At 45.9% G+C, this 26925-nt stretch overlaps 3 protein-coding genes and 1 long non-coding RNA gene across 7 annotated transcripts; 1 reads left to right on the forward strand and 3 right to left on the reverse strand.

Moving 5' to 3' along the window:
• Window positions 1-42: 42 nt before the first annotated feature.
• On the reverse strand, window positions 43-9816 carry capn3a (calpain 3a, (p94)). Of its 4 annotated transcripts, none has more exons than XM_040200076.2 (22): window positions 8953-9816; window positions 8601-8670; window positions 7826-7944; window positions 7385-7518; window positions 7122-7290; window positions 6589-6672; window positions 6405-6499; window positions 6067-6144; window positions 5786-5946; window positions 5526-5695; window positions 5373-5384; window positions 5013-5221; window positions 4697-4747; window positions 3650-3686; window positions 3387-3464; window positions 3141-3198; window positions 2878-2942; window positions 1905-1973; window positions 1750-1828; window positions 1376-1492; window positions 1189-1247; window positions 43-949 (listed from the first exon to the last, which is right to left on the reverse strand). In XM_040200076.2, exons 1-22 carry the CDS (start codon window positions 9202-9204, stop codon window positions 923-925), a joined length of 2193 nt encoding a protein of 730 aa, XP_040056010.1. In that variant the 5' UTR covers window positions 9205-9816; the 3' UTR covers window positions 43-922. The 4 variants fall into 4 exon arrangements, with proteins under 4 accessions (XP_040056010.1, XP_040056009.1, XP_040056012.1 ...); XM_040200075.2 differs by having other exon boundaries at window positions 2869-2942; XM_040200078.2 differs by lacking the exon at window positions 4697-4747.
• A 677-nt stretch (window positions 9817-10493) lies between these two features.
• On the reverse strand, window positions 10494-16912 carry ganc (glucosidase, alpha; neutral C). The gene is made up of 22 exons (XM_078089520.1): window positions 16878-16912; window positions 16589-16765; window positions 16470-16473; window positions 16296-16419; window positions 16019-16115; window positions 15738-15921; window positions 15473-15617; window positions 14994-15229; window positions 14795-14921; window positions 14090-14169; window positions 13790-13933; window positions 13558-13654; window positions 13374-13475; window positions 13064-13238; window positions 12784-12852; window positions 12527-12591; window positions 12371-12447; window positions 12202-12276; window positions 12007-12120; window positions 11398-11510; window positions 11116-11219; window positions 10494-10771 (listed from the first exon to the last, which is right to left on the reverse strand). The coding sequence occupies exons 1-22, from the start codon at window positions 16910-16912 to the stop codon at window positions 10656-10658; spliced, it is 2460 nt and encodes an 819-aa protein (XP_077945646.1). The 3' UTR covers window positions 10494-10655.
• Window positions 16913-16948: 36 nt separating this feature from the next.
• On the reverse strand, window positions 16949-18074 carry LOC144388394 (uncharacterized). Its single transcript, XR_013452759.1, has 3 exons — window positions 18021-18074; window positions 17695-17757; window positions 16949-17075 (listed from the first exon to the last, which is right to left on the reverse strand). It is a non-coding gene; the product is annotated as an uncharacterized LOC144388394 (long non-coding RNA).
• A 713-nt stretch (window positions 18075-18787) lies between these two features.
• Window positions 18788-26748, forward strand: LOC120833189 (transmembrane protein 87A). The gene is made up of 20 exons (XM_040200079.2): window positions 18788-19283; window positions 19942-20008; window positions 20293-20390; window positions 21572-21688; window positions 21875-21922; window positions 22010-22057; window positions 22282-22399; window positions 22533-22594; window positions 22795-22978; window positions 23092-23191; window positions 23288-23381; window positions 23760-23831; window positions 23953-24061; window positions 24305-24363; window positions 24459-24562; window positions 24639-24715; window positions 25057-25121; window positions 25216-25268; window positions 25382-25412; window positions 25505-26748. The coding sequence occupies exons 1-20, from the start codon at window positions 19173-19175 to the stop codon at window positions 25544-25546; spliced, it is 1659 nt and encodes a 552-aa protein (XP_040056013.1). The 5' UTR covers window positions 18788-19172; the 3' UTR covers window positions 25547-26748.
• Window positions 26749-26925: the final 177 nt, after the last annotated feature.

Raw genomic sequence — 26925 nt, forward strand, 5'->3', positions numbered from 1 at the left:
TCGGGTTTTCTTTTAGATTTTAAAAGTAGTAAATACCACAACTCCACTTCAAGTCTACTGGGGACGCAGTCAAACCAGCAACTACACATTTATTTGGTTAAAAACTCAGTACACTCATTTGACCAAAGCCTTAAAAGGAAGAGAAAAAAATCACAATAAATGCTGCAGTCCAACCGATATTCTGTCAAATCCAGATTTGACCCTTTAACAAAAACTCGTCAGCTCCACAGTTTTGTTCTTTAATCTCATCCATCGACATGAAGGGAAAGAGTGGACAGGTGTGTGTTGGGAGTGGGGGAGTGGGGGGGGTTCCTGTCGGCTGGAGCTGAGACGAACAAAAGACGCCTGAATTCGTCCACCAGGCAGCGCTAGAGGACCCGTATCCAGCTCCGTCAATGTGACGTCATGAAGTCCACCGGCATGGTTTACTTCCCAAAAATAAGTGATCAAAAAACAGGATGGGGAAGCAGCGGGATGTAAAGAAACTCTCGTAGCGTCAGAAATATCTAACGCTGGAGGAGTGATTCACGAGTTTATTCACTGAAGAAGATAACGTGGGGGGGGGGGTCATGTAGAAGGAGCTCTGTGAGGTATTGTAACAAAAAAAGAGGTTGTGTGTGTTTGATGCCTGAGAGAAGTACGGAACAAGTGTTAAATTTTAAAAAGGCTAACGGCTGAAAGGAGAGACTGATGTTTCGATGGAAGGACGAGAGCAGAGAGAAATGCCGAGATACAGGGGACTGAAGGAAAGATGAAATGGAGCGTTGGGGAGTATAAAGAGCAGAGCTGAGGGGTGTGAGGTGGGGGGGGGGGCAGGCCAGAGGAGAAGTTGATGAGAGCCAACGACAATCGGGCACACTGAATATTGAGGTAACGGCTGGAAGGTCTGGTCCTCGTGTGGAGCTCACCTGGAGGAAGACGTCTAGGCGTACATGGTCAACTGGAGCCACTGAGGACGGGAAAGATTCAAGGAGTTAAACGAGTTCCACTCAGATGCACGACTGCCGTAGTCGATGCGCCATTTCAATTGACCTTACTTGTTATTAGAAATTATTTAGCAAGATATTTTTCGACTCTATTTCTAACGACATTTTTTCTTTGAAAACGCTTCCTTGGAATGACGTCCGTTCTGCTGGAGGTCGGTGCGTCTTTGCGATGCAGTGGAATATGTCAGCTCACAGCTCTCACCTCCAGAACGCTGAGTCGGATCGTTCCGTCTCCGTCCTGATCGAAGGCCTGGAACGCTCCTGGAGGGAAGAAAGCAACACCAGCGTGATCCACTTCATCCCAAGATGCCAAACTACCGGTCGCTTCACATTTGTACATTCTTCAATTCTAGAATGCGCATTTATCCACAGGATAATCCCCGACTCACTGAACATGGCCTCGAGCCGAACCAGGCAGCTGATGAAGCTGTCGAAGTCGATGTTCATGCCCTCGTTGGCGTAGCGCATGGTGATGATGTCATACAGCTGGTTGTTGAGACGGAAGCCTGAGTGGGACACAAGACACATGACTGTACAGTGAAGAGAACATTCAGAGGGTGAGTTCAAGCTGGAGGTTCGTCCGCTGCACAGAAAACTCCCACAGGAACAAACGTCTGATTCAACGTCACGGTCTGAAGATGCCGCCTCAGGAGTCCATGAGTGATAAACATCTACTGCTCATTGATGGGAGAAGTGCTAAACACAGTGGGTTGTGATTCCAAGCATTCCTCTACAGATATAACAGAAGGAGAAGAGTCCGTACCTGCATCATTGACAGCGTTCCTCATCTCGTAGCTGTTGATGCTACCGGACTGATCGGCGTTGTAGTGCTTGAAGATTCCCTGCAAGAGGAAAGAGGGAACTTGGTTGTAGATTCATCTTCACAGAATGACTTTAGCTGTGAAGCTGCATCCCCACCTGCCACTGCTTGATCTTATTCCACAGGTGTCTGAACTCCTGGAGGTTGAGTCTACCCGTCCCATCCATCTACACGGCAGCAGTTAAAAGAACAACAGACCACTTCCTCCCCGGGACGCCTCAGCGAGGAACGTCCCTCCGGGGTCCCACACTGGCTGCCCCGCGAAGGGATCATATGCTTTCAAGTACAAGTACTTTTACTTTCTACGAGTACTTGTATGGTATGCAGCTGCCCCGCTACTTCTCAAGGACAATGGCTTCGCATGTAAGTATGTTCTGCTGATATTACACTATATTTAAGTAAGGCAGCATGTGTACTTGTACTGGAGTATTTTCACAGTGTGCATTTTTCCTAAGGAAGGAATCGGAATACTTCTTCCATCTAGCGTCAAAAGCATGTTGCGTAATAACGGACGTGAAGGCGTTTCCCCTTAAGTGGGTGAGCGTGGTGACTTGAGGCCTCACAGGCCCCCGAGGGCGTCCCTCACAGGCCCCGTGGGCGTCCCTCACAGGCCCCCGAGGGCGTCCCTCACAGGCCCCCGAGGGCGTCCCTCACAGGCCCCGTGGGCGTCCCTCACAGGCCCCGTGGGCGTCCCTCACAGGCCCCCGAGGGCGTCCCTCACAGGCCCCCGAGGGCGTCCCTCACAGGCCCCGTGGGCGTCCCTCACAGGCCCCCGAGGGCGTCCCTCACAGGCCCCCGTGGGCGTCCCTCACAGGCCCCGTGGGCGTCCCTCACAGGCCCCGTGGGCGTCCCTCACAGGCCCCCGAGGGCGTCCCTCACAGGCCCCGTGGGCGTCCCTCACAGGCCCCCGAGGGCGTCCCTCACAGGCCCCCGCGAGCGTCCCTTACAGGCCCCCGAGGGCGTCCCTCACAGGCCCCGTGGGCGTCCCTCACAGGCCCCCTCAGGGGCCTCGGCAGGTTGTGCCTCCTGCAGACGACACGGCCAGCCCGATGCACTCGATACAAAGGATACGTCCATCAGCGCTATCATGCTCCTGCAGCTCTCCAGGCTGAAGCCCTTGGTGTTCAGTTCCTTATCTGGAGGTCAGATTTAGATTCAGAGGTCAACAGAAACCAAAACAGAGATATTTAACACCCTGTAGCACATTTATTGTTGTTTTCATTTCTTATACTTTACTGTATGTATTAAAGATCTGGGTAAGCACTGTGATGTGATGTTAACGCGTGAAGTAGGTCAAACCGAGAGCGAACACAAAGCATGAAGCGCCGACTCACGTTTGGTGATCACTCTGTTGAGGACGTTCTTCAGCTCGTTGGCTGTGATCTCCATGTCCTGCGAGAGCGACCGGAGCGAAGGAGGAAACGGGAGAAGTTCAAATGTCATGATCGCACCACAAGCCGGCAATTCAGTGCCGCCAGCGATTAGCCGTAGGAGCTAAATGTGGCTACGTCATCAATCAGGATCTTTTGGTAAGGGAAGCAGGTGGTCTGTGTACGTCTCACTGTACTTCTTCTACTCACATCACCGGCTATCTCCTGAAAAATAGTCCTGAACTGCTGGTCCTCTTCGCTCTCTTCCCCCACTGAGGCCGGCGCCGGCTGAGGCGCCACAAAGTAGAAAGAGATGGAGACATGTGGGAGAAGATGTGAAGGGGAAAAATAGCTCTGTTTATTCGGTGAAGAACTGCCAACTCATAGAATAAATAGGGAGGAAATGAAAACTTCCCCCCATGAGACAAAGACAAAGCTCCTCCGAGTCATGAGCAGAACTGTTGGACACTCACCACGGGATGGTCGGCCTCGATCCTGTTCTCTATCTCCCTGGGTGAAGACGAACAAACAGCAGTCACCATGGAGACAACAACATCTCATCCGGACCACTCAGGACCACTCATACTACAATCACGTTATCAAGGAGGGAAATCCTGAGCGACTCGTCGGGAGTCAGATTCTCACGCGGGACCGAAAGGCCACACGTGAATCCACGAACACTCAATGCCGCTGTGAATGGAAACGTGTTAGTTCAGTACCACCTGATGCTTCTTCGTCCAGTCAGGGTGTCCTCTTCTTGACTTTTGAATTTGATGTGGTTGAAGTACGTTTGCGGATGAATGACTACGTGATGACCTGCACCCTTCAGGGGCTCATGCTGGTTTTACAAAACATCTTCAATCTACAGCCGTGTTTGTGGTGCACATCCGTCCCGCCGGTCCTTCAGGGCCGCCTGCTGTCCGTCCTCCACGGCTGCTGTTTGTCGATTGGCTCGAATATGCAGAATTGAATATTTTGGAAAGTTTACCGGATCGTGCTCATATCTGAAGTCGCTTGTCTTAAAAAAGATTCCATAACAGCTTCGAACTGGGGCCGATTTCTTCCAGTTCTACAAATCAAATCGCCGTTAAAATTGTTTGCTCTTGGTGGTTTGTGTCCCCCCCCCTCCCTCAATAAAAAAACACACAAACCCTCACTGAACAAATAAAATCCATCCTGCTGTTAATGTGAACATCAACAAGTAGGGCTGGGTACTGTTGGACATTTGGCTGAATTTGACCTTTTTGTCGGGTTCAATATTTCTGCTTTTGGGATACTTGTGCTAAAGAAAGGATGTTTTTAAATCACAGTCATCTCTCATGAAACAAGTGCACTGACTGTCCATCAGTCGCACTAGCTTGTCATGTATTCTACACCTGATGAGACTATTTGGGTTTGAAATGTTCTTTTGAAATATATATATATGAATGTGTTTTAGGAGCATTTAACAGTGTTGTGACTGAAACAATTAGTCAATTAAACAAGAAATGCCAACGGTTTGCTGGTTCAATTGATCTCACCTTGAAGATGGTCGATAATGAAAATCATCGGCCCTAACTGGTGCTGCAACTCTTTGTGAGGCAGAAAATAAAACAAAAATCATATTTATTTCAAAATTCTAAACAACCTCTTGATACACTTTTGAATACCTCTGAATATCTTCCATTAAATACTCTTCTAGCCAATATGGTTTGGATGTATTTAAATACCCAGCCCTACCGGGAAACATCAGCATCAAAAGGAGTGAAATGATCCCACAAACACATCTGCCTGTAAACATCTTATTCTAACAAGAGAAAGCCCCCCCTCCCCCCCTGTTCGCCCAGGCCCACTCACTCTGAGGTGTTCTTCTTCTCAGAGAAGACCCGCAGGATGAACTCGCCCTCCTGGTGCGGCTCGTAGGTGGAGGGCACGATGACGTACTCGCCGGGGCTCAGGCGGAAGCGCTGCGTCACCTCGCGCAGGTTGATGTAGGACTTGCAGCGAGCTTTGGAGGAGCTGAAGACGAAGAAGTCCTTCTGCATGTGCTGCTTGTTCCCGTGCATCTGGAGGGGGGGGAGGGGGGGGCAACACTGGTATGAGAGGAAGAATAGAAACTAAAAAAGGAAAGAATTACCTCACAGTTTCGGACCACAGAAAAGTAGCGTGTAATAACTTGCAAACTGCTGCTCCGCTGTGAGTTTACGCCTTTCTTACCTCCTTTGGCACCTGCAGAGAAATGAAGGAAACATCCGTGTTAAAGTGTTAAAAAAGACACTTAAGAGACTTAATTATATCAAAACTTTATGTAAGAAAAGGTCTACAAGGAGCACACTCAAAGTCTGTCACACAATCTCTTCTTCGGGCCACCTCGTAAATGGCGAATCCAATGGTGAAGAGGTTGGCGCCCATCTTGCGCTCTTTCCGCCGGTTCTTCTGCATCAGAGCCACCACGAAGGTGCAGCCCACCTCGTTGTCCTCGGGATCGTCGTCCTCCTCCAGCAAACGAAGGCGGTACTGCGGGTTGGTCCAGAAGGTGTCTGCGGGACATTTCATTTCGTTTTGAATGAGCGTTTTCCAGCCTTGTTCTTTGACGCGCTAGACGGTACTTGTCGTATACGCCGAGGTACCTGGGTAGTTCCTGCAGCCCCCCGCGGAGCAGCCCTTCACCCAGCGACCCTCGTTCACAGAAACCGTCCACTTGTGGATCTTGTCGTCCTCCAGGGCGTCGGGGGTGAGGTTACAGATCTCGATCTTGGTGTAGTTCTTCTTAAAGTCCTCGAACGACATCCTGGAGAAGATGACGACAGTCATATCTGACCTCAGCGTTCAGCCCAGCGCAGTTACTGACTCCAAATACCAACCAAAGACCTTCAGAGACCTTCCTGAAGGGTATCAACATGAGACTCACCAGAACTCTCCATCCTCGGCACTCTGGTGCTGCAGCTTCTCCTTTTCCGCCGCAGAGAGATTGGCCCACTCCTTGGAGCTGTTGGAAGGAGAGATGATGAGCAGAGATGATGACACACACGCGTCTAACGCGGATGCCGACTCAAATATTGGGCTCTGGGTATCAGATATTTGGGATATCTCATAAGACATATGGCTTGACAAAATACAGATACATGAATGTGTGTGATTGTCATTAGAATAAAGGGATCTGAAGCCAGAATCACTTTGGGAGTGACAGTAAACCTTCATCAGACATACGGCAACTATGCAACTGATATGAAGAGGAAAGATGGCTACTTGTCACTCCAGGGGCCGTTCCACTCCACTTGACCCCACGGGTTCCTGAGGCGCACCAGGCGGACCTTCGAGTCCTTCTGCTGCGACGGTTTGCACTGCAGGAGAAGAGAAGCAGCGGACTCGTTTTCACGCCTGGAACTGTTTGCCTGCAGCTGAAAGCGACCCACTAGGTTGCACGCTTTACCTCGTCCACTGCCGTCACGGAGTAGGCGTGACCCTTCACGAGTCCCGTCGCGGTGCGAGTCTCAAAGCGAGCCGGAACCAGGGACTGCGGACACACAAAATGCATAAAAACACACAACTAGCAGCTAAACAGAAACAACCAGGCATTGAAAGCTAGCACATTTTATTTTATTTCCTGTTTATCATTTCTATTATCTTTTCTATTATTATTATAATATTTATTTTCTATTATTGTTGATTATTTTCTTTTACTTTCTTTTAATTATTTTTAACATTTTATTGTGTGTTTGATTCAAACTTTTGTTTTGAAACATCCCATATTAGTATTTTTTTGTTGTAAGTATGACTATGAAAACTATGAATACTATTCATTATTATTTTTGATATTATTATCCAAGATAATTGTTTGGTATTTTATTAATTTCAATTTTTGTAGTATTTGAATTGTCAGATTGTGTTTTCTTCAAACTTTGAACCAGAGGTGATTAGCGGTCGACCAGCGGCTCCTGGCCGCATGTCTAAAGCGCGGCTCACGTCGATGGAGCAGCCCATGAGCGAGCCCCTCAGCAGAGCTTTCTTCATGATCTTGTAGAGCTCTTTGGGCGCTTCCTTCAACTCGTAGAATTCAGTGACTCCACCGGTGAAGTCCTCCATGGCCTCGGTGGTGTTTCCCCCCTTCAGGGCCTCGTAGGAGCCGTGCAGCCTAAGCGGATTCGTGGAGAACATTAACATTTAGATGTTCCCCCGTGTTCTGACCCTCGTCCCTCCCTTGCCGGATGGAGAATCCCAGCACTCACTTGGCGTAGGCTTTCTCCAGCAGGGCGCTCCAGAACTCGTTCCTCTCCGCGGACTTGGTGAACACCAGCTGGTTGTTGAAGGTTGGGATGCGGTCGTCAATGACGACGTCGACCCAGTCGCCATAGCGCCAGAACTGAAACGCGGAAAGGAGAAACAAGACAGAGGACGAAGGATGAGAAGATATTCCTCCACTGAACAGCGTTCAACAAATCACTAACAGACGCCCCCGTTAAACTTTAGGAAATTATCTTGTACGAATATGCAAAGTAAATATGAGAGTCAAAGGTTTTTACTGAAGGAACTTTGGATATCTCTTTATATGACTCAACAAACGATCAGAGCGTTAGTGTTTAGAGAGGATTGAGAGAGGATATAGTGTCTGTATGTGCTACTGAAGAGAGGATGACGTGTTTGGGTAAACGTGGCGGGTTGTTTCTGACCTGGAAGTGGAAAATGCCTCCGTAGCCCTCAGAGAAGCTCTGCTCCTGGGGAACGACGCGGTAGAGAAGCTTCTCATTCAAGGTGAGACAGGCGATGGCAGCCAGCAGCCAGCAGTCACCTGAGCACCGGAAACAGTTTCATCAGCCACAAACCCAACAGCTCTCAAGACGCAAGGCGCAACCATCTCCGCAGAGAGATCGAACTTCATCGCCATTCAGGAGCTTCTTCGGCGGACGTGTTTTTGCATGGCCGCCCGGTGCTGACGTTGCTGTTTTTCCTGACTTTGTCCAGGTGTGTAACTCACAGGTTGTCAAACAAGGGGCCGGTTGACACTGTCTGCCGTGACCTTTGTCCCCTTTGGTCCTCCCTTTATTTGCAGTCTGAACCGAACAACAAAGAGAAGTGCTGCTGGTTGGATTCCCTTCTAAAAGAGAATGCACAATATGGGGAGGCCGTGTGCCGGGGGCCAGGGGGGGTTGATGGGATATTTGCTACCCTGTTAGCCCCCCCCCAAAGCCCAAAGCCGCCTGAATACTGCGGCTGAATGATGAATACCCCCGGGGTGGGGGGCGGGGGGGGGTCCATACAGAACGTACAGCTCCCCTCACCTAGAAGCCGCCAACAAGCAACCAAACAACAACAAGTATTTTCCTTCGGTCATTCCTCCTTATTTAAAGTCATCAACATCAACCAGGGGTCAATCCCCATGGAAACATTCCTTCATCGCGTACATCTAAATGAAATCGTCACACAAATTGAGGTGTAAAGATTTACCCAGATCTCCCTGGCAGATGTCTGTCCTACTGGCTCCTCCAACAATGAACTGAGGGTTCTCACAGATTTCCTGTAGACGATCATAAGCAAACACGGTAAGCCAGCAGTCAATCCCACGTCACCTGGCGAGTGGCGCGTGCGATTTGGCCTGCGGCTGAATAACGCGTCATAAAACATCCTTTATGTCAAGAGGCGCTAAGCCAAAAATAATGATAGGAAACAAATGTACAACAACACAACGAATGTCCGATCCATCGGCGTGGGGCTGCTTTAGATCCCATCCGGCAGCAGTTTGATTTCCACCCAGGTTCAAAAATAACACCCAACATTTGTGTCACCCATCCCCTCCTACCTTGGGCCTCTTCCAGACGATGTTCTTGACCTTGTTGGACTTGTGTCCGAGCTCCTTGAAGCCCAGAGACTCCACGGTGGCCGGGAAAGAGTCATCCTCGAACGGCGACTTCCTCTGGAGACACTCCTGTCTCAGCGCGTTGAAGTCCTGGCCGTTGAAGCGGAGGGGCTTGTTCAGAGACCCTTCCCCGTCCCTCCTCTCTCGTTCCCGGATCAACCGGTCACAGAAAAAGCCGGACGGTGTGTACGGCATCTCGTCTCAGCTGACCTTTTCCCTTTTTTTTTAAAAACTGGCTTTGGCCACTTGTACTAAAGTCTTACAAGCCTAAAACCCCTGGCATAAATCCAAACAGCTAGTGTCTGATTGGCTGCTTCTTTGCGTGACGTCCCCCCCCTGCCCTGCGTCACAGTCCATGCAAAAGCTCGGTGTGAAAGACCCCACATGCGTTCAGCCTTCCTTTGCATTACCGTGCACACGTGTGTGCGTGTGCACGGAAACTCACACATCGCATGAACGTCCGTCCGTAGCTCTCCCATTGGCCGGCGCGGACAATGACCTCCGCGGGCGCTGTGGTGCTCCGGTGCATCATTGTTGGGCGACACAAAGGGCCCGAGGGCATGTAAAGAGTGGTGGGTCGATGCCCTGCCTCAGCAGAAGGCATTCAACCCCTTTAAACCTGTTCTCAATGGAGCTCAGCGTTGAGCAGGCTCAGCATAACTAGAGCAGGCCGTATTATTCATCTTTTGGCAAAGTGCAAATTCATAGATGTACACCAATAGACTGCTAGAGTGAGTCTTAAAGAGCGGTCAAAGGTTAAAGGAACAAAAAGGTTCGGACCGACGTGACGGCCTTTTGGTCCAAGTTCTGAAATAAAATAGAAAGTAAATATATGATATTTGCACAGAGGATTGATATCGGTGTTGATGTTGTTGTGACAAAGTCTCTGAATTTAAATCAGAGCATGAACCATTGTAAAACCCAGCTGGTCTTTGGCTTTTCCTTTGTGGGTTATTTTATTGTTCAATTATTCCCTGTTGATTTATGTACTATTAAAAAGCATTTCCACCAATGCAATTCTCTAATAGTGTTATATCTCATGAAATAATGAGTAAGTATCCCACAAGTAATCATGATGAGAAACCTTCTCAAAATAATTACTATTAAGTATTTAATAATATTTATTGAAGTTCCTCGTTTTCAAATACTATATTGTTACGTTTAGATACAAAAAAGGTTTGTCACAGTAAAACAATGTCGCCCGACGTTGGCTGGGATAGACTCCTGCCCCCCCTGCGACCATGTGTGCAGGATAAGCGGTTTGCAGATGGACGGATGGACGGTAATACACATGATGTTGTTTTTTTTTTGATTGACTTTCACTCCACAACTTTAAAAGAATACGTCATTTGTATTTGATTATTGTAAAAAAAAAAACATCTTCATACCGTGGGAAATAATACTGGTCATTGTTTCCAGATGAAATGATCTTTGTTCTCTTGTTGTTTGGGACCCGTATTTACAATCAAATACAGTACTCGATGTAGCAGAAGTATAAACATTTATCTTTAAAGGATTGTAATGAAATAACGAAAAAATTCAAAGTCAGTGGTTCATGAGGCCCCTTTTTGCAGCTCTGACATATCTATATTACAAATGTTGTACTTGCTAATAAAAACTACTGCAACATGTTTCGGGGTTCACGGTTAACCTTCATGTATCTCCATCTCCCAGTCCATCGCCACTCTGAGCTTCAGCTTGTTCACGGTCAGCATGCAGCAGGTCTCCGTCCACTCAAACGCAGCGAAGGAGTCTTTGGCGCCTGGAGACGGGTAGAAAATACTTTGTGTTTGACACTTTTCGCCGCTGAGAACAAAAACGAAACTCCAGTTTCCAGGATTTTTTGTGTCAAACTGCTTCATTTGATGATTCCACCAGTAGAAGATGTGCCTCTACTGGAGCCCCATTTTCTATCAAAATAAAATAAAGTTAAAGATCATGCTTTTACAATTGATTTACGGCTGAATTGATTGGCAGAGAAGCTTTTATTTTTTTGATTATTGATCCCACGACCCCCCCCCACAACACACACACACAACACAGTAAATACACATCTTTGTTTCTCAATCGCTCCAGCTGTGAGTGTGTGACTCCTAAACTCCTCACCTGACACGTGCAGCACCACGGTGGAGGGTTTGCTTCTCAGGCCCAGGACGGAGACGGACTGAACGACGGCGCCGCAGGCAAAGGTTCCTTCTTCACTGCCGGGACTGAGAGCAACACATGGTCACAAGTGACATTCTGAAACTCATTGAGCTTCACTTTTGGCTTTCATGTCACTTGCAGAACCAAAAGAAAATAGAAAAGTTTGTTTTTCCCCCCCGTTTCTTTTGAGCGCTAAGTGCTAAAAAGAAAAAGCTGCTTGTTTGGGAGGTGTGAGTGACTCACCGGCAGAGCAGACGGCCTGACAGCAGGCTGAACCTGCGCAGGCAGAAGGCCTTTCTGTCCCGGTAGCCGAAGGAGTGGCCGTCGTCCAGGTACAACTCCCCATCAGCGAGTCCCTGCCGAGGCAAGCGGTCAGGATTCTACTAATTCAATTATCCCATTGAGATGGAACGTAATCACTGAACCCTTTCTGAAGGGTTGGAATTTCCCCCATATAAAGACCATCATTCTATAAAGTCTTAAAACTTATTAAATGAAACTCTCCAAAACATTTTGAGCTGCTATATCTTAGCGTTAATTCATTTATTCATTTGTAACATGGCCTGCAAAACCTGTAGCACACTGGAACAAATACGTGGAGGTAATCCTTCCAAGATAATAAAAATGTTTCGGCTGATTAAACGTGGTTCTGAGAACTGTGCGCCAGGGGTGTCGCACTCATTCCGGTCCGTGTGGCGCCGGAGGATCGTCCTGATCAGGGTCTGGATGTCCACTTGATAAAGTCAGCAGAAGAATTGGCGGTACTGGTTGACAACGGCGTTGGCAGTCTTCCTCCACCATCAGAAAGTAACCAGTATTTGATTTGCCTACTTAAAACCCTTTGGTGCTCACCTCAGAGTTCAGGGCCGCCGTGATAGAGAGGGGGAGCTGCTGCTGTTCGGCTGTGCAGGAACCGCTTCCTGTTGACCTGCAGACCACCGAGCCACCACGCTGGAACACAGGAACCTGAGAGGAAAATACAAGTTTCATAAAGAATATGACATACGAAGTAACCCTCGCTGTGTGAACTGAGACTTTAACACTAACTGTGTCCAGGGTGACGGGAACACTCAGAGTCTGGCCTCCTTTATGCGCCTTTGCAGTGTGGACGTCGTACCAAACCTAAAACACAAACAGCCCTTCATGTAACATGCACCATGAGGTGAGTCATGAAGACACCACGAGACAAGCATTTGTTTCCTGGTGGTTGATTTACCTCACCAGATCCAGGAAGAAGGACTCGGACTTCTTGCACACGCGGCTTGGTTACAGGACTGACCAGCAGTGCTCCACCTACATGGAATCAGAGACCGTTAAGCTAATAAAAGTGAAAGAGTGATAACTTCATTGAGTAAAAAAAGGTATTTATCACCGATCATATACTGGTGGTCCACAGCGAAGGTGCTCTGTTCTCCTGGGAACTCCACCCAGAGAGGTCTGTGCGGGTTTGAATAAAATGAGCATTTCTATAACCTCTTCTTTAAAAGTGTATCTCCTAGATATGATGATGTTTTAATTACCAACTTAAAACATGACAAACATTGACCTCTAGCGTCAGAAAGCAGGAAGTAAACTGGACAAACAGGCCTGCAGTACTTCCACTGAGCAGCAGGGGGAGGCAGCGCTGACCTGAGTGGAGGCAGACCGGAGGTGTGAGCCAGGTGGAACAGAGAATACCAGTAAGGCAGCAAACAGTACCTGAGAGCACGAGAGGCAACACTCGGATCATTGAAAACTGGACAAAGATGACTGTGCTCTTTGTCGACTAAGACAGATTTTGACGATTCGTTATGTTTAATGTTTTTTTGTTATGCTAATTAGAAAAAAGCGTGATATTTAGAAAGAAAAGATAGAAAGATGATATAATTTAAGGGGATCTGGTCGATCAAAATGGTTAGACTCAGAGTACCTCTGTTGGATCGCAGTGCGGATAGCGGCGGTGACTTTCTCCCCAAACAGCCAGGGCTCCCGGCGCTTCGTCCCCTTTGCAGAGTGACCTCTGAAGAACGGCTGCAGGGCGGCCGCCTGGTACCAGCGCACCAGCAACTCCGGCTCCGGGTCCTGAACAAACCCGCCGACGTCAGCTGAAATTAAAATAATTTAAGTGCGCCAAAGAACATAACAGAATTTGACTTTTGCCAAATAAAGTCTTATATACATCATTAAATAATAACAGTTCGAAGTTGGAAAAGGAAAATGGATGAATCCAGCGTTCTCACCTCCACAGAATGCGATGCCCGTCACACTCAGAGACAAAAGCATCGGAATGGAGATACTCAGATACTTCCAACTGGCGACGTTGTCACCTGTCCATACTGCTCCTGCATCCCATTCGAAACAAACACTTAGGGATACAACCATGAAGACAACATTTCAGTCCATCGATCATATTTAAAAACGTACCGAGTCTCTGTGACCCAGCAAAGAAGGAGCGTGAAAGGACGAAAGGTCTCTCCGAGCCGCCTGAGCGAGTAATCAGACCCTCCGCTGTGGCCATGTGCTGTGAGCCAACAAGAGACAAGAGAAGTCAGTAATTCCCTTCATGCGTCATTTAATTCAGTTATTGTGCATTTCTCATGCTTAAAATGCTAAATGTTTGATACCTGTATCGCGAACAGTCATTGAGCCAGCTCACCTGGTAGAAGCCGTACAGATTGTGTAATTCACGGTGCTCCCATCCCCCATAATGCACTGCGTCCTTGGGCATCGTTTGCTCCGGCCCGTCGAACACGGACGGTTCGTTCATATCATTCCACACAAATAGCGATGGTGTCGATCCCTGTGTGAACAGGTTTGTGGGTTTAAAACTACTCAGTGATTCAGAACATACAAACGTTGTCATACAACGTGAAATCTTGGAGGAATACAAAGGATTCTTTATGATGTTAAATTGGGTTTCATATATGTGTATGTATATGTGTATTTGTACACTTACTTTGTACTTATCCAGGCTGAAACATCTAGAGTACCACGCTCGAGTGTCTGGACTGCTGAAGTCGAGGTAATTGGAATTACCTGTGAGAGAGGTTAATAAAACTATTAGGTTAATTAAACAATTACAAAGGACAAAAAACTAAAAGCAGGTATCATGAGGTCTCTTTATCATTCAATACTTCATCTCTAGGAGATAGTAATTGATAAAAGTCGACGCCGTCTCAGCTTTGTGTTTTATTTTCCCATGCCTTTATGTTTATTCCATTGTAAGTCTCTTTTCTCATGTTGCACGCCGGGTGAGGCATCGGCCCCCTCAGGCCTCAAAGCCGTCAGCTGCTTGAGTGTGAGACGCTGTGAGGATTAAACACTGATGAGACCGCACTTTGCTGCGACATGTTGTGCTACCTCGACAATGTCTTATGTACAATTGTCAGGGTTTCTTGTATATTTTATACTGCTTGATTAGGCTCTTGCCTCACTAGAAGATAATCTATTTACTGGTTTGTGTCCTCTTTGTTCATCTGGTCTTTTAGGTCTCAGGCTTAGATTAATGACCATGTGTTTAATGCCACATTGCTGTAATTCCCTGAGACCACGTCTGCAGCAATGTTATGGAAAGTGTTCATCAAGGGCCCAAAATGTCTGGGCAAACATTCACCAGTTTGACACCAGGACAGAACATTCCAACACATTACACAAACATTACCAGGCCAACACAATCCCTCATAGATCTGCCCGTCTCTGTTCTTTACGAAATGCCCCCCATCTCTGGCCTCATTAGACAACCACCAACCGGGGTCGATCTTGATGTGAGGATCGGTTATCACCACCAACTGAAAGATAAAGAGTAAAATGCACGATAATGATTTGTGACGACCATACAAAAATGTACACTAGAAACTCACCTTCCTCTTCCTCTCCTCTAGGTGGCGCTGCAGGTTGGCCGGTTCGGGAAAAAGCGCGGAGTCCCAGGTGAAATAACGCTTCCCCTCGGTGTGCTCGATATCCAGCCAGATGACGTCGTAGGGGATGTCGTGGCGATCGAATCCAGCGTCCACAGCCTTCACGTCAGCCTCATCGTTGTAGTTCCAGCGGCTCTGGTGGTACCCGAGAGCGAACAAAGGGGGCAGCGCTTGATATCCTGAGAGAGGGAGAGAAGAGGCGACTGCCGTGAGTCACGCTTATGGATGATGTGCGGGAATATTGTCAGCATCAACATCTGCAGGAAACAACAAAGACTGGAAATGATACAGAAATCATTGTTTTCCTTCTTATTCATTTGTGTAATTTACAAAAAGACACAATAAACATGAAACCATCTTTTTTTAGGGGGGTTATCTTTTCACATGCAAATAGTAAAATATATTCTGTGCTGCACACACACCTGTCAGCTGAGCGTACTGCGTGAACAGCTGCTGTGGACCGGGCCCGAGCAGAACCACGCAGTCAATCACACCACTTTCTGACAGCCAGTGGACGTCAGTCTGTGGCTCCACAAGCCTCGTCTTCAGTGGGGGAGTTTGGCCATCCTGAGAGAGGGAGGGGTTTGTAACGTGGTTATAAATGTGCATTTTTATATGTTTTCCAACATAAATGTAGTAATAAACGGGTTTATTGGCTGTTTGAAAGCACACAGGAACGGGACTCACCCGAGGAGCCGACATGCTGTAACCGACGTGAACAAACGTTTCAGAGGCATTCAGCCAGAACACACCCAAAGTCCTGTCTGGTTTGTGGGCCACTAACAGCGGGACAGAGCCGTACAGGCCGAGGCGGCTGTACAAGTCATACGCAAAGACATCCAGGTTATACAGCCGGTAAGGGTCCCCGTCTCTGCGAAGGCACATGAATTAAAGACATAATCATCAAGGGATTGTGAAAATGAAAAACGCTTCTGCTTGTGTCATCAGGTTGTAGTCCGTGTGTGGACCTGGTGTCTCTGAGCTGAAGGCCGTCGGCGTGCTCTGGTAGACCGTACACGTGGCTGAACCCGTGGAGACAGAGGTCGGAACCGATGCTGCTGGGACCTGGAGACAAGTTCATTTATACTTTTACTAAGTATAAACGGTACTTTAGTTAAGATAATTCTGGTGTGAGTGAATATCTCAAATCCTTTGGAAAGTAAACTGTAAATATCTACATGGTGGAAATAACTGACAGGTCTGTCTTTTATGATGGTCAAATACAAAATAAGGTAAAAAACAAACCATTAGCTTTGATATCCTCAAACTGCCTGAACGTCTCTTTCCATAATGAACCTGTGTGGTCGTCTTGAAGCTGCCACGGGAACAAAGGCAGAAAGAAGCAAATGCATTTGAAGACTGGATTGAACTTCAAATAAGATTTATATTACCTATTTCTGTTTGAAGGTATTTGCTTACCTCACTACCACGAGGAGTGCACATGAGAAGAAAAAAAGACACACCAAGGAAGTTGTTTTTAATTTACTTTTCCATCAGTATGTTTAGTTTCCAGTATGCAGTATGCCTGAGATCCTCACCTGGGTGGATCCTGCAGCGTCTCCAACCACAGTTTGCCTTTGGAGTTGAAGGTGACCATCACTTTGTCCTCACACAGGATCTCCAGTCGGAAAGGAAAACGCCAAACGCAAACCTGGTGACGCCCTGCAGACCAAGACAGCGTGACCGAGTCCTTGGACTGTCGCTCCACTCTCAGCCTGCCAGACGACGATGGGGGAAAATATTTATTTAAAAACTCTTAACTGGCCCAAATTGATTTCAACAAATCCTTGTGGCCAACAAACACAACACGTGCAACAAACCACAGACACCGAGCTCTTAGTACAGTAGAGGTGGCTGGACATTGTTTGTGTAACTCGGTGTCGTAATGGAGGCTTACTGCGCACACTGCGGTTCCCCCGTTAGCACATCTGGAACTCGGTAGCGGGCTTTGATGGGCTGCAGTTCATCTATTAGTATCCTCACCGTGTCGTTTTTGCAAGGCGACACACAAAGAAGCAGCGCTGCCTGTGAAGACAGAAAAGCAAGAGCTTGTTTTCATGTCGGGAGGGGGGCAGATTTTTACCGGTGAATATCAGTGCTGAAGGAAAATTCCTTTGAGGTGATTATATCACCCAACATGCCTCATAGTTTGGTTATTATTATCGCCAATAGGGGAGTTCATTGATATTTTAATTGTGATCAGAAATGACATGTATTAAATAAATACATATTTCAGCCCGTTGTCTGAATCTTAATCATTGCTCAAAGAAATAATATACAAACAAAAAGAAACTACTAACTTTTAATATGTCTATGCTCAAATTGTTTACAACATCAATAGCGAAATAGATCATCCTGGGTGGTTGTTGTTGTTTTTTTAAATCGCCCCAGTGTTCAGACCTGTGTGTCAGGTTCCAACAGTTCAAACCGAGCCCCCTTCTCCGTCAGCACCATCGTGTCCAAAAGGACTCTGTGGTGCAAGTTTGGTCCCTGGATCTGTCGCCTCAGAGGTGACAATAAACATCAATATTAGGGCAGTGTGCCTTTCAGGGTCCTGAGAGGGTTACACTTAATTGTAGGTGATTGTAGTTATTTATGAATACAAGTTGTGCATTATAAAATGTGTGTGAAAAACACCAAATACCTGTAGAAAGCAACATTTTCGCTCTTTTTGAAATTTTCTTTCCCTTCATACTCAGGGATGACACTGCAGAGAGACAGAAAACGTAATATTCACACACAGAACACAGGCTGGGAAACACACAACACAACAAAATGGTTTAATCATGTTCCTATAGAATGAAGGTGAGTTTGATCCTGCAGCAATATAAACATAACTAATACCACTGTTTATTGGATAATATGTCACTTTAAGACATGAAGGACGTGAAATGGCGTTAAAAGTCAAAGTTCAATAGGCCCTTCTGCAGCGCTGCAGGGGAAATGAAGATAGTGGTTCGTTTAATTTACCTAACGTTAACAACCGGTTGGCTCACTTCCGCCATTCGGAGCGGAGGGACCGACAAACAGCGGCCGGTAAAGGTCGGTTCTGATCTTCTGGTTCCCGCGTTAACTAGTCTGCCTTTCCGTGTTCACCAATGTGTAAAAACTCCTGACTTTGCCTGACTTTGACGGAGCGAGAAGCCGAGACAGCAGCGCGCACAGAAGACGAGCTGCACCGCCAGCACGCCACTCACAACACTTCCGGGGTGGATTTCCAAAGTAAACACACAGGATTAGCTTTTTATTTTTAGCTCTTGTTCAAGGGGGAAACTACATTGAAACATTAAGATTTTAAATTGAAACAAGTCTAGTCCTGCTATCCAGGTTCAATTGAAATATTAATTATTTTACAATATGTTTTTTTTTTTAGAAATAAATTCTAAATTGTTCTCATATCGCACACATGTTTTAATGGCTATTTACTCACTTTATTTTACATCTATATGCATTACTTGACATTACATGTGATTTAGCTGACGCTTTTATCAAAAGCGACTTACATTGTATTTTGTTAGCTTACCTTTTGTCAATATGACACAGTGACAGGAAATCAAGACCAACAATATTTACTCCATCTACTTGCATTTTAGTGCTTTTTAGATTTTATATTAATCTTTTCATTTGATGACTGTGAAGTTGTCCCGGCTCTCCCAATTCCTTTGAAAAAACTCCTAATATAAATATGTATTTACTTTCTGAGTTGGCAAATGTTTTTTATACCTTCCATGTCGTTGATGTGACGAACAGGTTAACTGTTAAATGAGGAAGAGGAACATAACGTCTGATACATGCTAACACCGGCTAGCTAACGTTTGTGAAATACATTTTTTAACTAAATTATTAAACTTTTCGAAGACTACTTTAGGTTCATAGCTATTCGTAGTATGGGCGTAGAAATACACGCTCCTTAACGTTACATATTTAATCTTGTAATGAGGAGCACTCTTTAGTTTACCTTATCTTAGCTTCTCTGGCGTTAGCCACATGCTAGGTTAGTTGCCATGGCAGCGCCACCTCTTTGAGTGTTCTGGCGCCATCTTGAGGTGACGCTGTGAACTCCAGCCGGACGCATCACGGACGTAGAGGCGGATACGAGTCCGTCTTGTAGTAGATGCGCAGATGAAGATGCCAGATGCACAGCCGCATTGGTTATGCTTCTTGTTTTTTGCTTTGTTTTTCCGTCCCGGGGCAGCGGTAGAGATCTCCGTATGGAATATAGAGATCAACTCGGTCAGTAACGACGCTTCGCCTCCAGAATGTGTGTTTTCTTACGGTTATTTCAGCCATCTTCAACAGCAGCTGTTAGCCGAGGGAGCTAACTAGCCCCTAGCATCTTACGCTAAGGTCTCGCGGTACGATCCATCTTTTAGACACTTTTCGTGTTAGACAGTTCTGGTTTAGCTTTTCTCACAACACACACCTGTTATTTGGAATGGGCCACGTCATAACGCCGTCCGTAGTGTGACGTTATATCGTTCTACAAGTTCCAATCCAATACGATAACGTTACCAGTGAATGATCATTAGTGCTATATGGGAAAAGCAGGTGTGCGACATCAACGGTTAGTTGTCGCGTGCGCGATATCGAACCACCGGCGACTGACGTTAAACATTTGATTTTACGGTATCTTTCGATGAGCCGACGCACGGAAGCTGCGAGGCTGCGGTTCAAAACACTCACGTCTTATTAAAAAACCCCCCCTCATATATCGTTATTGTGTGAGTGAAATATACAAAGGGAAACGGAAACACTTTGATACCTATCGTCATAACTAGTGTCGTAACTCACTTGTTATCATTTTTTAGTCCTTCTGAAAATGTATCCGGGTCTTTGGTGACGTGCTGAAGTGTCTCCAAACAGATCTGATTAGTCTTTGTTGTGTTTTCAGACACAAGAGGAACACAATATCGTGTTTCGGAAGACGCTGTACAGCAACACCACCATATTCATGAGGTGTAAGTAGTCTGACCGCTTCACTTTGTGCTTCAACCCCCTTAACATACAACACTGCTATGTATTCATTATTTATACTGATGATTTGTCTGACAGACGGTTGTTGTGAGTCACAGGAACGCGCAACCTTAATGTTACCGGACGTGTTTATTGTAGCGCTTGTCGTTTGTTCAGTGGCAAACTCCTAGATTTACAAAAGCTAAAACAATACTGTAAAGCAGGGGAAAACAAACAGTGCCACGTAAGGTCTTATTATTGCCTAATAATCCAGACCTCCTCCCTGCAGTCCAGGGTGACACCGCGTCATGTGACAAAAACCTGGCCTTCAACATCAGCTGGTTCCTGCGCTCCTCTGTTTGCTACAACGAGGTCTTTAACACAGCCGTGAGTATTGACTGACTGACCTCTGAGACTCGGCTGCTTAAAAGAGAACCGTTTGTTTGCCAAACTGAAAATGTTTTTTTTCAGTCCCCTTGTATTTTGAGTTATTACGATTCTGTGCCGTTATAGGTCATATTAATAATGAGAATGTGACTCGTATGCATGTCACGTGTATGTTGTAAAGGTTTCGCCTCCAAAGACGTCACATACCTTTTTTTTGTTCAGGTTCATTTGTTTCTTTGGAAGTTAACCCACATTTCATTTTATTTATGGCAAACAAAGGCCAGGAGTTGCATCCTTTACTGTCACTCAGGTACTGTGGACATGGTTGAAAGAAGTTGGGCTTCTTTTTTTTGTGCTGTAAAAGTTGGTGTACATCTTCAAGCTTTTGAGTCCCCTTCTCTCTCAGGAAGTACATTTCCTGGACTTTTAACAGAGTGATTTGTGCTTAACGTTCAGAATCCGTGTGTCAGTCGGAGCGGCTGTTGTGTTCTTCATCATCTTTGCACCAGTGCTGGTTCTTTCTGCAGAAACCTCTGAAACTCGGCTGCTGCTTCTGGCTTCACTTCGTCGCTGCCTTTGGGCCAGAAAAAAGTGAAGAAGCGCCGAGAACGTTTTTCATTCAGATGTGTCTGAAAGTTCAGTGTCGTCTACTGTGAGGCTCCAAACAGGGTTTCTAAAAACTGTAAAGCAAGAATGACTTCAACCAAGGCGACAGGAAACTTCCCCCCAAGAAAGAAGACAATGCCCAAATCAGAATTCAGAGATAATAAAATAATCCTTTATTAAAAGGAAAAAGGAAAATGCACAAAACATAGTATTTATACTGCACAGACGTGCATTGATACTTCACATTACCGAAGGAAGGAATGAGTCATTATAGCTATTTTATTTTGCTGTGCTGACTGACAGCTGCAGGGGTGGACAACCAACACGGCTCCCAAAAGAAAAGAAAAGATTGGATAATAGATAATGGGTTTCCGCTCCTTTTTACTTTGATCAATTATCTGTTTCAAACAATGACATCACTCCTTTGAGTCAATATGACATCATTTGGCACAAAAGTCCTGTTAACTGGTCATTTTGAATGGATTTAGACATGTTGTGCGTCGTTGTGTGTTGTCAGTATGATGTTGCAAGGTCTCAGAGAATTAACCGGTGTCCCCGTCTCTGTCCTTCTGCAGGACAGCAAAGCCATTACCATGTTTGGGATGCACCCCATGTTGAAAGAAGGCTGGAGCGGCTTCTACAGCGAGGGCTACATGTACTTTGACAACTGCTCCTCCCTCTTCTCACCGAAGGTTTGTGGCCGAGACAAAAGCGTCGTCTCACTGTGATTAGCACGTTGACACAAGGGCTGTGCGGCTACTCATCAGTATGTAGACACACGGAGGTTTAACCTCAGTTTATCACGTGTTCTGCTTCTCTGTCCTTTTTGGTCATTCATGCATTGTGTACATTCCCATGTCTTTATCCTCTCTCCTCAGGTGTATTATCCTGAGTTCTACCCTTACCAGCCCCTCACCAGGGAATATGTGAGTCGCTGGTCAAGCTCACTGAGCAGAACGTCTAAAAACGAGCAAAACTGAATGAAGCATTGCTCACTGTGTCCTTTGTTTTAGGGTCAGAGTGACTCTTCCAATCAGAGCCTTATTTGGCCGGACAAGCCGGTAAGACATGTTGTTTTTACTTTTTATGCAATGCCGTACAAGCTCCTTTCCTTTCAATAAGAACAGATTATATGTTGTTCCAGTTTTAATACAACAACAATGATCAGTCACTTTCCATCCGTATTTCTTGCTCATTACTCTTCTGTTGTCGGATGCTGAGTTCAGTGTGTGTACCTAAAGCTTGTAAAGGAAGGAAGGAGCGTAACGGCTAGGATTCTCTGCAGGATATCGGTGCAGCGGCCAAAGCCTGGGAGGACAGTCCGTACCTGTTCATAGTGAAGGTGCAGCCTTTGTTCCACGGAGTTGAGGGCGAAGCCGCGTCGCGCAACTTTGCTTTCACAAGTGAGAGACACCATTTCACTCCAAACACCTTCTGAGTCGCTCACTGTTATTCGGGGGGGGTTACATTAACGTGTGTAGAAAATAAATCAAATCGGATCATTGTGTATTTCAATCAAGTTTTTTCTTTCCCCAGTGAAAGTTGAGATGAAGGGGCCACACGAGTACTCTTCTCCAGCAGACTGGCCCCTGATGATGGTACGTACAGGACAATGTGTAAAAGGCCCATTCAGAAATCGTATAAATAGCTTACTTTACAGTCAAGGGCAATGGAACAAATTGAAACATACCGAATTTTTAACAAGACATTATCCAACATGTTTTTTTGGAATGGGACCGTGTTGTCTTTTCAAAAATGAATTTCAAACAAAGCTGCACGCTTTCGTCTCCCCTCACAGTTCTTCATGGTCATGTGCATCGTGTACGTGCTGTTCGGGGCTCTCTGGCTCTTCTGGTGTGCCTGCTATTGGAGGGACCTGCTGCGGATCCAGTTCTGGATCGGCGCCGTCATCATCCTGGGCATGCTGGAGAAAGCTGTGTTTTACTCCGAATATCAGAGCATCCATTACAAAGGAGACTATGGTGGGTTCAGTTGATTTCTTTTTTTATCTTCTCGTATGTGCAGAAGTTTCACTTTCTGTGTCCTTCACTCAAACATAATCATCTTTTTGTTCATGCCTTCTATTTCCTCGCAGTTCAAGCTGCTGTGATTTTTGCCGAGCTACTTTCTGCACTCAAAAGATCTCTGGCCCGAATCCTGGTCCTCATTGTCAGTCTTGGATACGGCATAGTCAAGTAAGTTTAGACTTTTATTATTTGATTACCAAATGAAAACCCAGCAGGGGACCTGCTGCTCATACCCTTCAATCACTGACGAACGTGCTTGCTTAGGCCGCGGTTAGGTACCACGGTTCCCCGGCTGGCTGCCGTCGGCCTTCTCTACCTGCTCTTCTGCTCCGTGGAAGGCGTGCTAAGAGTGACGGGTGTAAGTATCAATATCTGATCTGATGTGAAGAAGACCGTGGAGGTCATGCAGGTAGGACATTTAGAAAAGCAAAGACACGGCAGGAAGTTTCAAAATAAATGGAAACACAAAATGTTTACAAACACATGTGAGATAAGGAAGAGAGTAAGAGGAATGGAACAAGGAGTCTGGGAGTCCATTTAGTGTTTTAAATCTAATAATCTAATAATCATTTTGTTTGTAAAGCGCTTTAAAGGGGACTTTACATCGTAGAACCAGCAACAATACAAGCAACAACGAAACCAACCAGGCTGATCTGAATAGAAGCTTGTCTAATGTGACCTTTGACCTCTGCTGACCCCCAGGCTCACGTTGGGACTCTCCTCCGTTTTTTTTCAGGGTTTCTACGGGACGGTCGCCCTGGTGGCCAATCTCAGCCTCTCCCTCATCGACTCGTGCGTCATGTGGTGGATATCCTTTAACCCCGAGAGCCGAGAGCACGTCAAGGATTTTCGTATTCAGAAGCGTTTTGACCTTTTGATTGGTGGTTAGTTGAATGTGTGTGCAGTGTGTTCTCCTTGACGTTATCTACATTTTCATCAGCCTGTCTCAAACCACTCGTCTGCTGAAGCTGCGCAGAAACATAGTGAAACTCTCGTTGTATCAGCACTTCACCAACACCCTCATCTTCTCTGTTGTCGGTGAGTAGCGGCGCCTCTGCTGGAGCGGTGCCTTTAGTCCTTCTGCATATGTGCAGAGTGAAGTTAACTATTCCTGTTTGTCCTGGACTTCTCCGCCTGAACGTGTGTTGATGGAAGAACCTGCAGGTTGTGGTTCCTCTGTTCTGCTCTTCCTCCAATGGGACGTTTCTTGTGTGTTCTCCCATCATTTGCATGTCGTTCGGGGACGTCAAAAGATGAGCTGTGTTTTCTTTGTGTCCACAGCTTCCATCATAGTCGTCATCTGGACCACCAGAGTCTTCAAGCTGGTGGACTGCCAGACGGTCAGTTTGTTTCCTGCCCTGTTGTTGTTGTTGTTTGTGCAGAGATGAGAACTCGATATGATCACCGCTCTTTTCTCTTCTTATTCTTTCCACAGGGTTGGAGGGACTTGTGGGTGGACGACGCTTTCTGGCGACTCCTCTTCTCCACCATTCTGCTGGTCATCATGGTGCTGCTGCGGCCTTCTGCCAACAACCAGCGGTGAGTTGAGCTGAAGCTCAAAAGCTCTTCTGCCGGCTCGGCGGGACGGTGTTTGATTATTATGGTTTTCTCTCAGGTTCTCCCATTCTCCTCTGATTGATGAAGATGATGACGAGGAAGAGGCCAAGGAACCAATGCTGAGTGAAGCTTTCGGTAAGACTCATTCTCCTGTGAGTGTGTTGTGAACTCGTCGCTTATTGAGTATTGATTACCAGTGGGCTGATAATGCTATTTGACAGGATTGGCTGTACAGGTCAAATGAAGATGAATATATTGATTTATTATAGTCAATAATAGCAACACACGGAGAATCGATCGTATATATTTTTCCACGTGTTGCTTCTCCTGAGGCCTCCATCTAAATCCGTTCACTCAGATATGTGGAGAACAGGTTTATTGAGAAATAAAATTAAGTGGAATTTGAATAACCTGTCAATGTTCTAATCTTATTATCTGATAATGGTCTTTAATAATGTTCCCTTTTCCTTGTGTAGAGGGCATGAAGATGAGAGGATCAAAGCCCGACTCCAATGGCTCCCAGAAACTATTGAGTAAAGAGGTTTGTTCTGTCCATGCCTGTCTTCTTTGAGCCGTCCCCCCCCTCCTCACCCACACACATTACTTAATAACTTGTTATGTCTCTCCTTGGCCAGGATGAAGACCTGAAATGGGTCGAGGAGAACATTCCCACAACTGTTGCTGATGTGTGAGTAAACCGCTCTGACGGTGCTATTAATACCAAAAGAGTTTGAGTATCTTACGATGCAGTTTGAGGCCGGTGTGTGTGAAAGCGTTCACTGCCGTCTCCTCTCCACACAGAGCTCTCCCCGTGATGCTCGATGAAGAAGAGGTAAAGGGTCCTCTTACTTTCTCTCCATGATGTCCAGTCACATGTGTGTCTGTTTGAAACCATTCATCATTCTGTGGTCTCTGTCTTTACAGGAAATCCTGAAAACCAAGATGGAGAGATCCAAAATGGAGTAGAAGTGAATGCGAGAAGATGTGCGAGTGAAAGCCAATTTCACTGAGACAGCAATGAATGCGTTCTCAGTGATTTCGTTACCAAAAAAAACCCTTCTCTAATTACATTTTTCCTTCTATGTCACATGTATTGAAAACACAGTAATAAGCAGAAGCTTGTAATTTGCAGGCCTCTGATTTTAAATCCGCCTGTGGTGTTGATTTGGCGGAACCTTGTACAAACGGAAACACACAAGTTAATGTGCATAATAAGATTATATTTAACACACTGTTCTGGACACTTGAAGTCACAGTTATCTTCAGATATGTGCTGTGCCGTTCACTAAATGTAGAAAAAAACACGCCGTTGTCAACAGGCGATACATACCTGTCACACGATGACCTGCGTTACCTGTGTGAATGAGCAGGCGGCTGTGTGGTGTGATTAACCATAGAGCTGAAAACATTGCTTTTACCAAATGAGGGAGTATTTCCTGAGCTCATTTCTCACGGCTGCACAAATGAACGGCCCTCGTCTGATTGTCAACACGCGACTAACACGTCGTCTGGCTCACCGACGACTTCCTGTCCCTCTACGGGAAAACGGCCGCGTCGATACTTGAAGCATATCACAGTTGTCAGGGTGAAACTGCATTCATTTGTGGGGGGTTTTGTGGGGGGGGGGGTGATTCTTGAGTTCACTGGAACGCACTGTTTTCCGGGCTTGGAGAATGTAACTTAATATATTTATTATAACATATTTAGCTTCTCGCATGAATAGTGTTTTAAAAAGTGAAAACCTCTTTCGGGCTTCTCAATCACAGAATCCATTAAAAGCTTCATGGATGCGGCGTGGGGGCTAAAAAAGTGCACATTGGATTAACTGAACGTTTTTCATTGTTTGTTTAAAGTCCGCACCCAAATTCAGCAGCACGTGGTACATGCTAATTTAATTAAATTTGAATTTCCATGCAATTAAATTATTTAGAACCTCACCCATTCACACTTCATCTTCCCTCATGTGGCAGAATGACATCCCGTCCTTGTGCAATCTACTGCAGTATGTGTGGGTATTCTAAGCTCCTTATCTATGTTTTCTTATAATGTTGTTGAGGATACTAAGTTTAAAGTGACTAAAGCCCAATGTCTGCATTGTAATGTGAAGATGATGACATTGTATGGCTTTTTGCGTATGTCCTGCAAATAAAATTTATAATGAAACATCACAGCATCCGTTTTTGTGGAAAAACGGTGTAGGTGTCTATATATAAGCATAATTTATTGTTTTTACTTAATACACTTGAGGGCTTCTCGTTGTTTAATCCAGTTCTCACTCATCAGAATTAAAGTGAATGCACTGCGAGGTGCTGCAGGAGGACCCCAGATACCGCTTGCACCACCCT

This window comes from Gasterosteus aculeatus, chromosome 15 (assembly GCF_964276395.1).
Source record: "Gasterosteus aculeatus chromosome 15, fGasAcu3.hap1.1, whole genome shotgun sequence".
Taxonomy (NCBI): Eukaryota; Metazoa; Chordata; class Actinopteri; order Perciformes; family Gasterosteidae; genus Gasterosteus; species Gasterosteus aculeatus.